The following is a 14,429-nucleotide window of genomic DNA, read 5'->3' on the forward strand; positions in this document are numbered from 1 at the left end:
ATCCACCCACTTCCGATGATTACTTCATCATTGGACATTTAGCTCCACTAACACTAAATTATTTCTTGTTAGCTGCACAAGTGCCCTGTGGCATAAGAAGTGAGATAGCAATGAGACAACAGATGTAACAGCCGTGAGTTAACAGTCTCTTCTCTCCTGCTCCAGTCGGGATGACTCAGTCGTGTTCATCAGTGGAAAGATGAGAGACCAGGTGACATAAACATTACGGCTTTTAACCACCTGGAGGGCAGCAGCAGCATCAGCAGCTGTTTTCTCTCTCGCACACACTCACACTCACACACACACACACACACACACACACACACACACACACACACACACACACACGCACACACACACGCACGCACGCACGCACGCACACACACACACACACACACACACACACACACACACACACACACACACACACACACACAGCGATCAGACAGGGAGGTCTCTGTGATCCTGTGTGACTTACTGCTGTCAAAATACATCAAGTCCAGACACTCACCTTCCCTGAAAATGGTGATTAAGAGGCTACTTTAACTTGAACATCTGTAGACTTTGTTTAGGTGAAATCTTTTAAGCCCTGATCTCTGACCGTAAAACGTCTTATCGCTTCCATTGTAACTGTGTCTATGTTTACTTTGCTAATGAGCATTCATCTGAGGTGTTTTTTCCATTCATACCCCTTTCTCAGACAGGTTAGTCACTGGAGAAGTGTTCCTCATCTAATTTAGGTTTATTGGAAATTTCATTGAAGTGGAAAATATAGTTTTGTAAAGCTGTTCTCTGTGGCAATTCAAGAATCAGATACCATTATACTCATTTCAATGTAACTGGTTCTTATTAGTCAGAATTATATATTCATTATATTTTTCAGATGGAGATAACTTATGGAAGTGTTCCTAAGCCTTGCTTTTCCATTATGTAAAAAACTCAGATTTATTTGCAACTTTATTTCTGACAAAGAGAAGCCTTGGTAAGTAGGCGTGGCTGTTGTTTTCCAACCAATCACATTTCTCCGGCATGCACACCAATGTCATGCATGGAGCAAAAACACAGTGAATCACAAATGTACCCCAGAGAGCAAACACAACTGGTTTACTGGTTTCAACCTGCAGGGTTTCATCTGAACTGCAAGCAAATATGACTCTTATAACATTAATCATTTCTTCCCTGTCATGAATGAAATTGAAGGTCTAGCATCGCAACTTCACAAATAAATTCCTGCAAGTAAGAGAGCTTGGGTTTTGTTCATAACGTTTGGTTAAATCACTCAGAAAATAAATATATTTATTCTTGATCTGTTCTTTTCTTGAATTGGTTAGAATAATACCACCGTCTAGATAAGTGACATGAATTGCAGACCGTGGGAACCAGTGCAGCAGCTCTGAGGCCTGACTGACCTCGAGCAGGCAGATAAGAGAAGGCAATATGCAAATGACTACTTTGTGTCATTTTATATCACAGTATTTATCATGGTGTGGTGAGACAAACTATATCTGTAGCTAAATTATCCAGATGCATAGCTCCGCCAAGGCCCAACAGTCCCCTGATGAAAACACATTTGAAGTTATTGGATCCTGATTCTAATTTGGATCTGCAACGAATCACACACACAATCCTAAATATCAGTCCCCTGAATCTGTCTTGGGTTATTTTCTGAGAAATCCCAATCTAACAATGTTAGAGGAAGTGAAAAAAAGTCCTGGATTTCCCCTGATCCAGATTGACACCAAAATTGAATGGGTTCTTTTCTGACCCCCACCGCATCCTTCCACCAAGTTTCCTTTGAAATCTGTCCGGTAGTTTCTGTGAAATTAATAATAATTAAGGTTCACCACATCTGTTTCACATTACAACCTTTTCTTCATAGTTATCACAATATTTTAGCTGGTTTGTGGTGCAGGATTATTGCACAGTAGCCTACAGCCTGTTGTTGATGGCTCACAACCATCAGTTGTTACTGACTGTGTGCACATTGGCCGGCTGTCCAGAGCAGCTCTGCGCTTCACTGAACTGTTCACTGACATCTGCAGTTAAAACTCTTTTCTGAGTAAAATCACACACAGAGTTGTTTTTGTTCTCGAGCATTCTCTCTTCATTGGGTTTCAACAGACTAAACCTCGGGGAAGCTGCTGTCCGGGTTTGCCCTGCAGACCCTGCACACAACAACCAGCTGTCTGTTATCATTCAACACTTTCTCTCACTAAATATCAGGATGACGACTAAATATCTCTGTGGCACCTCTCATGATCTCTGAGGTTTCCTGTTGAGTAAAACGAACAGATTTCCCTCATTCCTTTTTATCCCATTTGTAATCATTTGCTGTGTTTTCCTTCAAAACAGTATTGAGCCACACACACACACACACACACACACACACACACACACACACACACACACACACACACACACACACACACACACACACACACTCAGAACAACAATCTGTGTAATTTTTGGCCTCACACTCTCTCAGCTGTTGCTGCCGTGCAAACTAACAATGATGAATCGGCTATGACATCAAGTGAGAGGAAGGTTTAAACAGATCCATGGCCTCTGGCTCAGTGACCACCACATAAGCCCTTTACAGATGTTCATCCCCCGGCACACCTGGTTTTCCGTCAGTCAGTACACACTTTGACATGTCACGTCACTTTTAACACATGTGTGTTCAGAGTTTAACAAACCACAGCTTCATGCAGTAGAGCTTGAACGGTGAATCTGTGTCAATCTTTATTTGTTGACCCTGTCTCACCGTGACGGCTTGTTCACAGTTATTGTCCTGATGAGTTGACTGTAGGTGGCGCTGTTTGGTCATCACTCCTCGTGTTTTCCTTTGCTGCATTCTGAAACTGGAAACGTAACACATTCGAGAACATTTTTACGAGTGTTGAGAACACCAAATACAGAGGAACTTTATCTAGTGTTTGAGAGAAAAATATATATTTAATCTGTGAAATACCAAAGTAATTGTCATCAATTCTTTTGTCAATATATTTTGTTGAAATGTGGGTTATTATAGATGTGGATTATTTTCCAGATAATTGAGGTCACCTGTTTCTTATTTGTGATTTATATTCAAATTTAATATTTGTTGCTTTCAGCTGGATAAAAACTGAAAAAGATTGAACCTTTAAAGAACACATGTGGGGCGACTGTTGCTCAGGAGATACAGCGGGCCGTCCACTCATCAGCACTCTAATCGAAGAGTATCTGCGGTTTGATCCCAGTGTCCTTCATTCCGTGTGCTGAAGTGTCCTTGGACAAGACCCCTACTTCCCCCTGTGCCAAAAGTGTGTCAGTGATTTTGTGATAGATAGATGATAGATGCACTGTGTGAAAATGTGTGTGAATGGCTGAATGATACAACTTTGCTGTAAAGAGCTTTGAGTGGTGATCAATAGAAGAAAAGCTCTATATAAATTCAGACTGTTTACCATATCTCTCTAGTTCTGAAAGCAGGCTGATTGTTGCCTTGATAAGTGACAACTAAACATGTCCTGCCCTCCTCTGCAGATGAGTTTACAGGTGACTCATGTCTCTTTTGTTAATTCACAGACTCAAGAACAAAGATGAGCGGGAAGTACAATGAATAACAGCAACAACAGCCTCTATCCTCTGTAGATCTACACTTCACTGAAACTGTGACGTTTCAGTTGGATCTCAAACCAAACGTGAAGAGAACAAACAATAAGATTGACTGATTATACAGCGTATGAGGGGGGAGGCAAATGTACATGCGGCAAAAGGCCCAGATGTCGTGCAGACATTTCACTGGCACTTGACTGTGGTTTATTTAAGTCGAAGCTTCCACAGATAAACAACCAGGGCCGGAGAGTTGAAGAGCTCTTGAAAGCTTTACATAAACTGTTAAACAGGATGAGACTGACTCAAAACAAGGAAGTGAAAATGTAGCAATCTCGCGGTTAAAGATTTTTTTGTGAAAAGAAATAAAGCATTTTCATTATCATTTATTACACTTAATTTGATTACATCACAGAAACAGCAAGACGCAGTTTACGTAAAATACTGATGTTTGATAGTAATTAATCTTCTCTGTACAAAGTTTTTAAATATGTTGAAGATGTTTTTAACTAAATTGTTACATATGTATTATAAATATCAACCTGTTTCTGTCAAGCAACAAGTTTGAGTCATTCTCCATTATTATGAGACAGCATGCAGATATGGCTGAAATATGTGGTGGTATTCCACATGTGTCCTTTCCTGAGCTGATACGATTCCCTCTTAATTATATTCATAATGTCCACTGATGCTCATCATATGGGACTTCATATGAGCTGTGTTGTTGTTGCACAGATTGTCAGATATAGACCCAGCAGAGACTTATTGGCAGTTTTCTTGTCCGCCTGCTGCAGGGAGCATTTCCTGTGATGTATGAGCTTGTTATCTCTTAGTTTCCTTTTTTATTAGTGTGTGTCTTTATCTAAGACACAGGTAATGGAAGATGGGAGTGCTGATCTCTCCGGACATGAATTATGGAGTCTGTAGCCCTCTAGCAGGAACTCTGACCCTGATTTCTGGTGAGGCTGAGACCAAGAGGTGAGAAAAGGTTTGGTACAGGTAAGAATGTTGTATGTCTATCAGAAAGCAAAATATTTATCAATAAAATTCAGGGCCAAAAGTCTGTCTGCATAAAAAAACGTTTTAATAAAATTAACACATTTCATCTATTCCCTACAGAAACTATTCAGTATTGTCAGTTTTCTTTTAAATCAATTTCTAATAAAAGATAATAGAAACTGCATTGGAACAAGCAGAAGTTTTTCCCATTCCAGATTTTTGTTAATATGACATAGGAAATACATTTTAAATGTGAGATGAGAATAAATTATTAGTTAACGATAGTTAAATTATTTACACAAATTCTTGAATATGAATATGAATATATATACAGCAGAGTTCAGTGAAAACACACTGAAAACTAGAAAGCACTCAATAGAGAGCAATCCTCCGCCCAGCTCCAACAGTCTCCTTACATTCAATCAAGCTGCACCAAACTGCACACACTCATATAACAGTTCAAGAATCAAAATCTTCATCATGAATTATTCCCTGGAAATACGAGAAAATGTCAAAAGAAATTTCTGCAGGCAGATTAGAAGGAACAACATGGATGAAACTGCTACTACTATCATGATATGTATGGACATATATGGATTATTCTCTGAGAAATCAGGGGAAATGTTAAAGATGCCCTGCCTGGCAATTAAAGACCGTAACTCAAAGATAGTGAGAAAAAAATGGATTCTGCCCACTGATCCAGATCTGCAACAAAATTGAATGAGTTGTTCTTTGACCCATACCACATCCTTCCACTAAGTTCCATGGTAATCAGTCCAGTGGGTTTTATGAAATCCTGCTAAATATCAAACAAAGACAAATGTATGGTAATATAACCTCTTTGGTGGAGGTGAGGAGTTTTGCCCAATGTTAGATTCACACTGGCCTGATGAAGGCACCAAGCTTTAACAATTTCAATTAAATAAAAATCATATTTTAACATTTTCCCCTGAAAAACAAAGAACATTGCATTCCACATTGGAAATTATTTGTGTAATCTTATCAGGTTTGTGTGATTGTGTGTCTAGCAATCAACAACCAGTACAACATTGAATTGAAATGAAAAGATACAGCTTTTCTCACCTATAAAAAAATCTCCCTGGCTATCAAACCTTAAAAACACTATAGGGCTTTTATTGTAATACCAATCTACACTTAATATTTATGAGCAGTCTTTGCCAGCAGACAGTGAAGTGCTCCCTCATTAAGAGTTAGCACAGTATAGAGAAAGATATCGACTCTTCCTCCCTTGACCCCCTGTAACCTCCTGTAACCTTTTATGAGCCACTATGTCATGATGTGCAGTGATCCCGCTGAAGACACCTGTCTGTGAAGATACACGGCGCACGGCGATGGAGGCGGCAATCGCTTGATCACCGCTCTGTGAGCCATGAGAGGGACGGGGTCCATCTGTGGAATGAAAGCAAGAGCATCAATCAGAGGTTACAGTCGTGCTCAGCAGTTACCAGGGTTTGTATTGACCCTGCACGTGATAAATAGCCTCCTGTGGACCTGGTTGAGGGGCAGATGACTGGTGAGAGTCAAATCAAGACTGAGTGTATCCCTGCTCCTCCCTGATAATCCCCAGTCTTTGTCTGTGACATTACTCACTTCACGCTCTCTTCAATAGCTTGGAAATTAGCCCGAGCTGAGGCCCTCTCTCCTGACTCCAGGGACCAACAGTGCCTTTTCAGCAGGAGCACCAGCAGATGGCACCATAATAAGTCCTCCGCATGCTGTTGTAGTGGGGTTAATGTGTCAAATCAACCAAATTACAGAATATGTGCACTCAGATCTTCCTCTTTATCTCAGCTGCACCCTGGAGCACATGGAGAGAAAGAATGGACAGAAAACAAATAGGGCCTTGGGGTTGTGTTGCAGGTGTTGCAGATCATTCCAACAGTTTGCGTCACACACTGAGGTTTCCACATCTGTCATGCCAGCGGTGAGATTTTCACCATCACTCCAACATTTCCCTTCTTCTTCTTCTTCTTCTCCTTCTTCTTCTTTTTCTTCTTCTGTCTTCCTCCTCCTCTTCTCCTGCCACTCCCTGCCAACAGTAGGGCCTGAGCCAAAGCAGAGCTCACCACCACAGGAGCCACACAGACACACCCCTATAGAGTCAGACACTTGCAGACACACACCCTCTGTCAGACACACCCCTTGGCAACTGAGACAGAAAATGGCCCGAGGTAAGGAAAAAACAACTCCCCTCACAAACAGTGACTACAGGGAGAGGAGGAGGAGGAGGAGTTGTGACACCTCCGGCTCCTCGAAGATGAGGGAGATACAGCAAAGGATTCATGAGATCTGTGAACAAAGTGGCTGCTTGCGAAACATTTGACTGTAAACATGCTTAAAGTTTGTGAACGTGATAGTTTGAGGTTGTTTTGGGGGGAAATGTGCTTATTCCTCTAGTCCAGCACACTACCCCCCACAAAACCCCAAAAGTATGTTTTGCTCGTTCAAATTGTGTCTGTGTGTGTGTAGCAGTGGTACAAAAATACCCTTGTGGGGGTGATGAGTTCTACTTAGAAAGTCACACTGTTCTGTGATGTCACTGTTCTGCACAGAAGGTGCAGCGTAAAGACAATTGGGATGGAGGGTGTGTTAGGGTCCTTGGTCGCACACCTGCCAACTTTGAAGTCAACCTCTGGATTCTGTATTTATCATGATACAGTTGAGCTGCTATAGGATAGATTTTTTTTTTTGTTTCTCAAATTCCTCTGCAATAATCCATCAAGGTGAAGAATCGTGCACAGTGACAGTTTAAGGGCTCTCTGGTGTGCTGTCAGAGGGGACAGTGTTTTCCTTTGGGACACCAAGGAGTTGGCAGGTGAAAGGCTGCTGAATTAGAGAAGACGCCATTGATGGCCAGAGTCAGTTGTGGGAATGAACGTAGCAGACACTTGAACGAAGATGAGTTGTTGTCATGATTTGAAAAACGAGGAGCAGAGAGGTAACTGTTGATCTGCAACGACCTCACTGACATGGCATCCTCAAACAAGGTGATACATGGAGTCTTTAGTTGAAGACGTGTCTGAAAGTGAAACGCAAACAGCCCTCGTGCCTCATATTCATTCTACATCCACACTCCTCTGTTATCTGGCTTTCCAGTCTCCATTCCATGCCCTCCTTTCAGGAAGTGGGACAAAGGAATTTTTGTGCTGCCCGCTATGATTCATGGCTGAGGCACACACAAACACACACACACAAACACACACACACACACACACACACACACACACACACACACACACACACACACACACACACACACAACCACAGTTAGTTTAGCCATTATAATTCAGATCACTATTTATGCCTGAGTGAGGCATTTAACATGACAACCTGACTCACCGAGGTGGTAGAGGAGAGTCAGGTGGAGAAAGAAAGAGAGAAAGAAAGAAAGAAAGAAAGAAAGAAGTTTAGAAGTTTAGATAGATAGATAGATAGATAGATAGATAGATAGATAGATAGATAGATAGATAGATAGATAGATTTTTGTGCATTTCCTTGATTCTTTGAAATGTAAAATAAGGTTTTCTGTAAATGCATTTAATTTGTTTAAAATAATCGCTTTAGAGAAAATAATGTTGGATAAATCCCTCAAAACGGTGAATCATTAATTCCTGTTAAGTCATAAGGAGTTTTCTCTTCCTTTTAGATATGAGACTAGAAAAGATACAAACTAATTACAGTCTTCTGATGTTATAATCAGAATGCGTAAAAATGACAGGAAGCACCCATCAGTAAGTGTCTGTCTGAGAATGGAACGGACTCAGTTGTAATTGGTGGTTTTGTGCAACATCATAATACTAAGGAGAGCTCATAATTTATTGTTCTCTCGGGTTTTTCCTGTCTCACCTGAGCTCCACGGGCTGAGGAGCCCCGGCGTGGCGGCACCTGGACGCGTCACGCAGTTTGGAGAAGAGGAGGAGGAGGAGGCGGAGCTTTTACGCACAGCCAGAGGAGCCGAGAGACGGCGCGCAGCGTGTTTCTGCTGGATGCGCTCATTCAGTCTGAGGGGATCCTCACTGAGTTCAGCTGGAGCGCAACGGAGCAGAGTTGGAAAACAAGCCAGACTGAGTTTAAAATATTGCCGACAAGATTGTTTTTTCCCAGTTATTGCAGAATTGGGAGGTGAAGAGGGAAAACATCTCCCGGCGATTAGTTTGGACTTGATGTGAAAGTCAAAAAAGTCCCAGTGGAATATGATTTGAACCAAGGGACACTCGCCTCTGCTGCTCGCTAACAGGTGAGGCTTTCCTCTTATAGTTCCTTGACTTTGCTCTGTTTTCATTAATTTCCAGAGATGTTCACTGATTCTGAAAGTTCTCCTGTGGTTGACACTATCACAGGCAGCCTGGTTTGAAATGTTGTTACTGGCTCCTCACACCATGTTACCAACTTCCGAATCTGTGGGTTTTCTCTGAGACTTTTCGTCATGAGTCACTTTCCTCTAAATTTGAAAACATTTTCACTGTTGGCCACCGTCTTTTGTCCCTGTCTAAAGAGCAGCCGTTGTGTTTGGTGCAGGTGCGTAGTAATGCCCCCCATATTACTCATAATGTGAGATCAAAACAAGAGTTTGTTACTCATTTACAAATCCCCTTAATAAAACTAAACTGCCTTATTATACTGTACCACTCTATTCTAGAGTATGAAAGTTTGGTTTTTAATTTATGCCTTTTTATCTTTACTTTCTACTGCATCACTTTTATCCTCTTGTGTTACAGTGATATATTTTGCTCCAGACTTTAACCGGAGTGTATCTACAGGCACCTGTTCTGTCTGTCTTTACATCCTCCTCTGGATATGATGTGGTGGTATGACAAACTCAGCTGTCTCCCTGAAACAAATGAGCTGCCAACAGGGAGACATCACTCGTAAATCAGTCAAAATAATAACCCAGGGAAACACGGCGCATCGAGTGTAAAAACCAAGCCGGCTGTGCTGCATGGGTTCCTTGTTTTGGTTTATATTTTGGTTTCATATTTAGTTTGAGGGTTGTGTTATAACCACATCCAAATAGGGAGCATGCCAATGCACATTTTGCAAATGCTTTGGTGTTGCTCTCTCCCTTTCCCCCTCTCCCCCTCTCCCTCTCACCCTCTCCACTAAAAGCATCTCCCAGTGGATTGCCATTTAGTGGCTGGGGTTATTTATCATTTTGCGGGACGGTCCCCCTTTGCCTTCTCCCTCCCACCTCTTTTGTTTTAATTGAGTTTCTCTCCGCTCCCTTGGGCTTTTGTTGTCTAAACTTAGGGCCCAGGGTTGCGTCGCCCTGCAAAGAGCGGGCTTCTCTCCGGGTGATTCACTGCTCTGCCTTGCGCTGTGGTCACTCAGTCAGAGCTGAGCACCACAGAAGTACTCGCCCGAGTCTGACTGCTGGTTTTTCTCGGGTCAGGGGATTCAGAAGCAGAAGCACTGATGATTAGGAGCATGATATTAAAGCCATGTGTCACCACACAGACTGCAGTTAATTCAGTATGACTGCCTTCAATGCTTGTGGTAAAGTGAGTAAACCCTGGTTTTACACACTGACACAGTTCTATTTAGGAGCCTAAAAGGGGATATTGATTCCCCTCTTGTTTCTTTTCAGTCGTCCCAATTCAGCACAGATTGTGTCTTTTTTCTCACAGTCCCGCTCCAGAACAATTGAGGCCACCTATTGAGAGATATCTATGATGAATGTTTTGAGGTCTTTGTATTCCAGCAGGGATGCTTTACCAACTCATTTCTCATGTCTCTTATTTCTGGAACAGGATGAATCGCAGTTTGCTTCGTGCCGTCATGCTGCTGTGGGCCCTGTGCCCCAGCACACAGGGCCAGTGTGATAAATCATCAGAAACCAACAAACTCAACCTCTCCGTCAGCTATGAGCTCCCAACCTTCACTGCAGACTTCCCCATCGAGAACATGGTGATGCTCGATGGGATCATCTACGTTGGGGCTGTGAACAGAATCTATGCCCTGGCCCCAAACCTCACCATACTCTCGGAGTACCACACGGGGCCACTGCTTGCCAATGAGACTTGCGGCCACAAACTGACCAGCACAGAGAGCAACGGCAGGGTGGACAACCACAACATCGCCTTGGTGGTGGAGAACATTTACGACAAAGGGTTGTATAGCTGTGGCTCGGCAGACAACGGGGTTTGCCGTCGTCATGTCCTGGATGATGACACTAGCCCTAAAACGGTAGACGAACAGGTCTACTGCTTTGCTGACAAGGTGAGGAAAGGCCAGGGTCAACCCAGCGACTCGGACGTTGTGGTCAGCCCTTCAGGTTCTCAGGTGCTCAATGTGGAGAGCAACGTCATCAAGTTTTTTGCTGGGAACTCTGAGATCCCTGGCTTAGAAAAAGTACCTGGCAGTGGGACACATCCCCACACCATTTCTCTGCGGAAGATGAAGACAAGTCAAAATGGTTTCACCTTCTTCTCTAACGACTCATACATGGACCTGATTCCATCTCTTCGTGGAAACTACTACTTGCGCTACATTTACTCGTTCCACAGTGGACCGTTTACCTATTTCCTCACTGTGCAGCGGGTGAGCAGCGACTCTCAGGACTACCACACCCGCATTGTTCGCATGTGCTCCTCAGATCTCTCAATCCGCCGCTATGTGGAGATGCCCCTCGAATGCATCAGCACTGATAAGAGGCGGCGACGCTCCACGGAAGATTTGAAGATATTCAACATCCTGCAGGCAGCTCACGTCACAACGGTGGGCAATGACGTTGAACTACAGAAGCAGGTGAAGGTGGAAGAGGGTGATGACGTTCTTTTTGCTGCCTTCGCACAAGGAAAACCAAACTCTCCAGAGCCGACTCCAAACTCAGCCGTTTGCGTCATCGCCCTGAAACACATCAACTACATGTTCAAGAGGTACATGCAGAAGTGCAACACCGTAGACCCCTATCACTTCACTGGATCTGATAAGAAGTCCTGCTACAATGTGGTAAGAGCTGGGTGGGGGCTGGGGGTGAATGTGCAGGGGAAGCCATTGTAGAACTCCCACTTTGCATTTGCATTTGCATTTGCACTTGCTTTTTGCTCAACTGTCAAAAACAGGCAATGAACTTCCAAACCCTGAAAGATGGAAAGAAGACATTTGCCCTAAAATTCTCTATTTTTCTACTCCAATGTTTTAGATTTTCATTAATATTTTAGCAAAAATAACCAAATTCTTTACAAAATGGGGCTCAATTGGTTTAAAGTATCTAATTGCGCTCAGTTCCAAACAGTTCCAAACTTGTTCTTTTCATTTTATTGATTCAGTTTGAGGGTGAATAAACTGGAACGGCTGCTGTTATGTTTAATAGCAAACTGTACAATGGCTTCTGCTGTAGTGTATATAATGTCATTCAAGTTATGTACTAACTTATTACTTACTTACAATGCATCTAACATGAAATGAAAAAGTGCCAGATCAGCAACCCCCTCCGAGCATCATCAAGATTTTTTTGTCACTTGAAACAAGCCTCACTCATCTGTTGTCAATGCTTAGTTTTCATCCCGTACAGTCACAGAACTCGGCTCAGGTTGGTTTGTTTGCTGCCGCTGACTGAGTGGTCTCGGGTTCAGCCAGTCACTGTGTCTACTGTGTCCTTGTCGAAGTGTCCTTGAGCAAGACACTGAAGCATGACCTCCTCCTAACTTGTCCCCCTGACCTCTGACCCTTCTAGTTAGCATCGTACATGCACGACTGCCTCTCAGGAACACGTTATTTTACCATGGTGATGTACTTGTTCCAACAACTGTCGCTTTTATAAACCTCTTTTATGGATATGGTTTGATTGCTGGATCTACACAGTGCAGCTACCAGAACAACACATTTTCATTGTTATGGCTCTGTACTCCATCACACTGGAGTTATATGAAATGATGACAGTGAGGTTAAAGTGCTGACTCTCAGCTTTTATTTAAAGTCGTTCACATCCAAACAACAAAATGTCAGGAAACCAAGAGGTTTTTTTATGACAAACAGTTGAATGTTCTTCACGAGCCATTTCAGTCATCTGTCCTCAGTCCAAGTGATCAAGTGTTTAACTTACTGAAGAGAAGAGCGCGGCCAAGATACTTGGAAACAAGCACGAAGAAAGATTTAATGAAGGTCTGGCAGAACTGGTACCTGTGTTTTAGACCTCACTTTTGACACCGTGTATATTACAACCGATTTCTTTATTCAGGTTTATTTGCCTCCGCCAAGGAGGAAATGTTTTCACCCCAGTCCGTTTGTTGGGAGGTCTGTATGTTTGTTTTTTAGCTTTGTTACAAAAAATCTACTAGAAAGATTACCACCAAACACGGTAGAAGGATGTGGTATGGGCCAGGATAGAAAGCTTAACATTTTAGGGTGAATCAAGGAATTTTGCTTTTACTTTTTTAACATTGAAATAGGGTGTTTTTTGACATTTTACTGATTTCCCAGTAATTATTTCATGGATCTTGATGAAAGAAATAAGGCACAATTAGGGAAGGGATTTCTACAAGTGTGTGAAATTTATTGCAGCTCAATTGAATCCAAGGGAAATTTGGCCTTGTATGCGCTCTTCTAGTTGAATACCTTGTATCCCCTCTAAAACAAGGGGCTTAAATATAATGGTGCTGCAATCCCTTCACTGCCATCCGATGCAGATGTAAACACACAGCTTAAAATCTGCTGTGTATCCTTGTACTGATTGCGCCAATTCATCTGCATTGTACTGAGAGTCTCCTTCTTCCTGCTGCTGTGAGCCAGTTGTTACCTGGTGACTCGCCCACTCCCCTCCAATCCATCAACATTGACCCAATCAATCGCCCGAATCACCTGATCAATAGTGACATGAATTTAACTGCAGACCACCCTACTCAAGGTTCTGTCAATATGTGCACTAGTGCTTCCCTCTCTGTGACTTCATCTTTACATAAGCTCAGCATCAGTCACTACAGTATATCATCAGTCAGCCAGTGGATTACCATCGTCTCCTGGACATACTATACACTGAATTGCTTGTCAAAGGGAAAGCACACACAGGAGTAACACTAGAGTCGTGTGCAAACACCCAGCGCACTCCGGAGGAAGACCTCGGTCAAAACAGTGTGTGTATGTCACTATGCAGGGTTTTATTTCTGTAAATATGCACATACTTCAAATATCGCTGCATGTGGTTTCAGAGCGGACACATTTATTACTTACATTAGCAAACCACAACCGTGCTCCATAACACTGGGTAGAAAGCCTGTCATATTGGTTGTACCAGTGGTTTTGCATGTTTTATACAATTGATTAGAAATTGTAGACACATTACCTCACAACTTACCATTGTACAAACTAGGGTGCTTTTAGATAGTTCAGTTAATTGTTTTTTTTATTAGAGATGTCCCTAGTTTTCCATTCAGTTTTGTATGGTATGAAAATAATCCATTATAGTGAACATCAGGTCTGCTTCAAAGATGTATTCTTGTAAACTACAACAGTTATTTTTATGTTCAGTTTTTAATATCCATTGTTTGTATCCTCAAGGCCGAACAAACATGTTTAATACACTGACTTTCATATTAGAAAACATTTGCAAAGCCAATTTTTTGTAATATTTTGAAACTTGCGCTGTGCATCACAGTAGCTCCGGTTGCCATTTTCTGTCAAAACCCAACCAAGCCCAAGAGAAAATTAACCGAGCCTGATTAGAACCCAACGGACAGTCTGTATTTTGTTTCCAAGCCCAACCTGAGTCCGAAGTTTTCATGGGTTACAGGCAGGTGCAGTGTCAAAAAACATGTTTCAGTGAGTGGTGATTTTGAAGGCACAAGCTGCAGTGGAGAACGTATACAGACAGACATGAA

The 14,429-nt window shown here is 42.4% G+C and overlaps 1 protein-coding gene across 1 annotated transcript in view; it reads left to right on the forward strand.

Annotated features, from left to right (window-relative positions):
* Positions 1 to 8,609: 8,609 nt before the first annotated feature.
* Positions 8,610 to 14,429, forward strand: part of met (MET proto-oncogene, receptor tyrosine kinase) — a 74,130-nt gene continuing 68,310 nt past the window's right edge. The window contains exons 1-2 of the mRNA XM_035156804.2: positions 8,610 to 8,851; positions 10,362 to 11,562. Of these exons, the coding sequence (XP_035012695.2) occupies positions 10,363 to 11,562 (1,200 nt within the window). The 5' untranslated portion in view covers positions 8,610 to 8,851; position 10,362. The remainder of the gene's footprint in view (positions 8,852 to 10,361; positions 11,563 to 14,429) is intronic.

The sequence above is a fragment of the Hippoglossus stenolepis genome, chromosome 5 (assembly GCF_022539355.2).
Source record: "Hippoglossus stenolepis isolate QCI-W04-F060 chromosome 5, HSTE1.2, whole genome shotgun sequence".
NCBI classification, from domain to species: Eukaryota; Metazoa; Chordata; class Actinopteri; order Pleuronectiformes; family Pleuronectidae; genus Hippoglossus; species Hippoglossus stenolepis.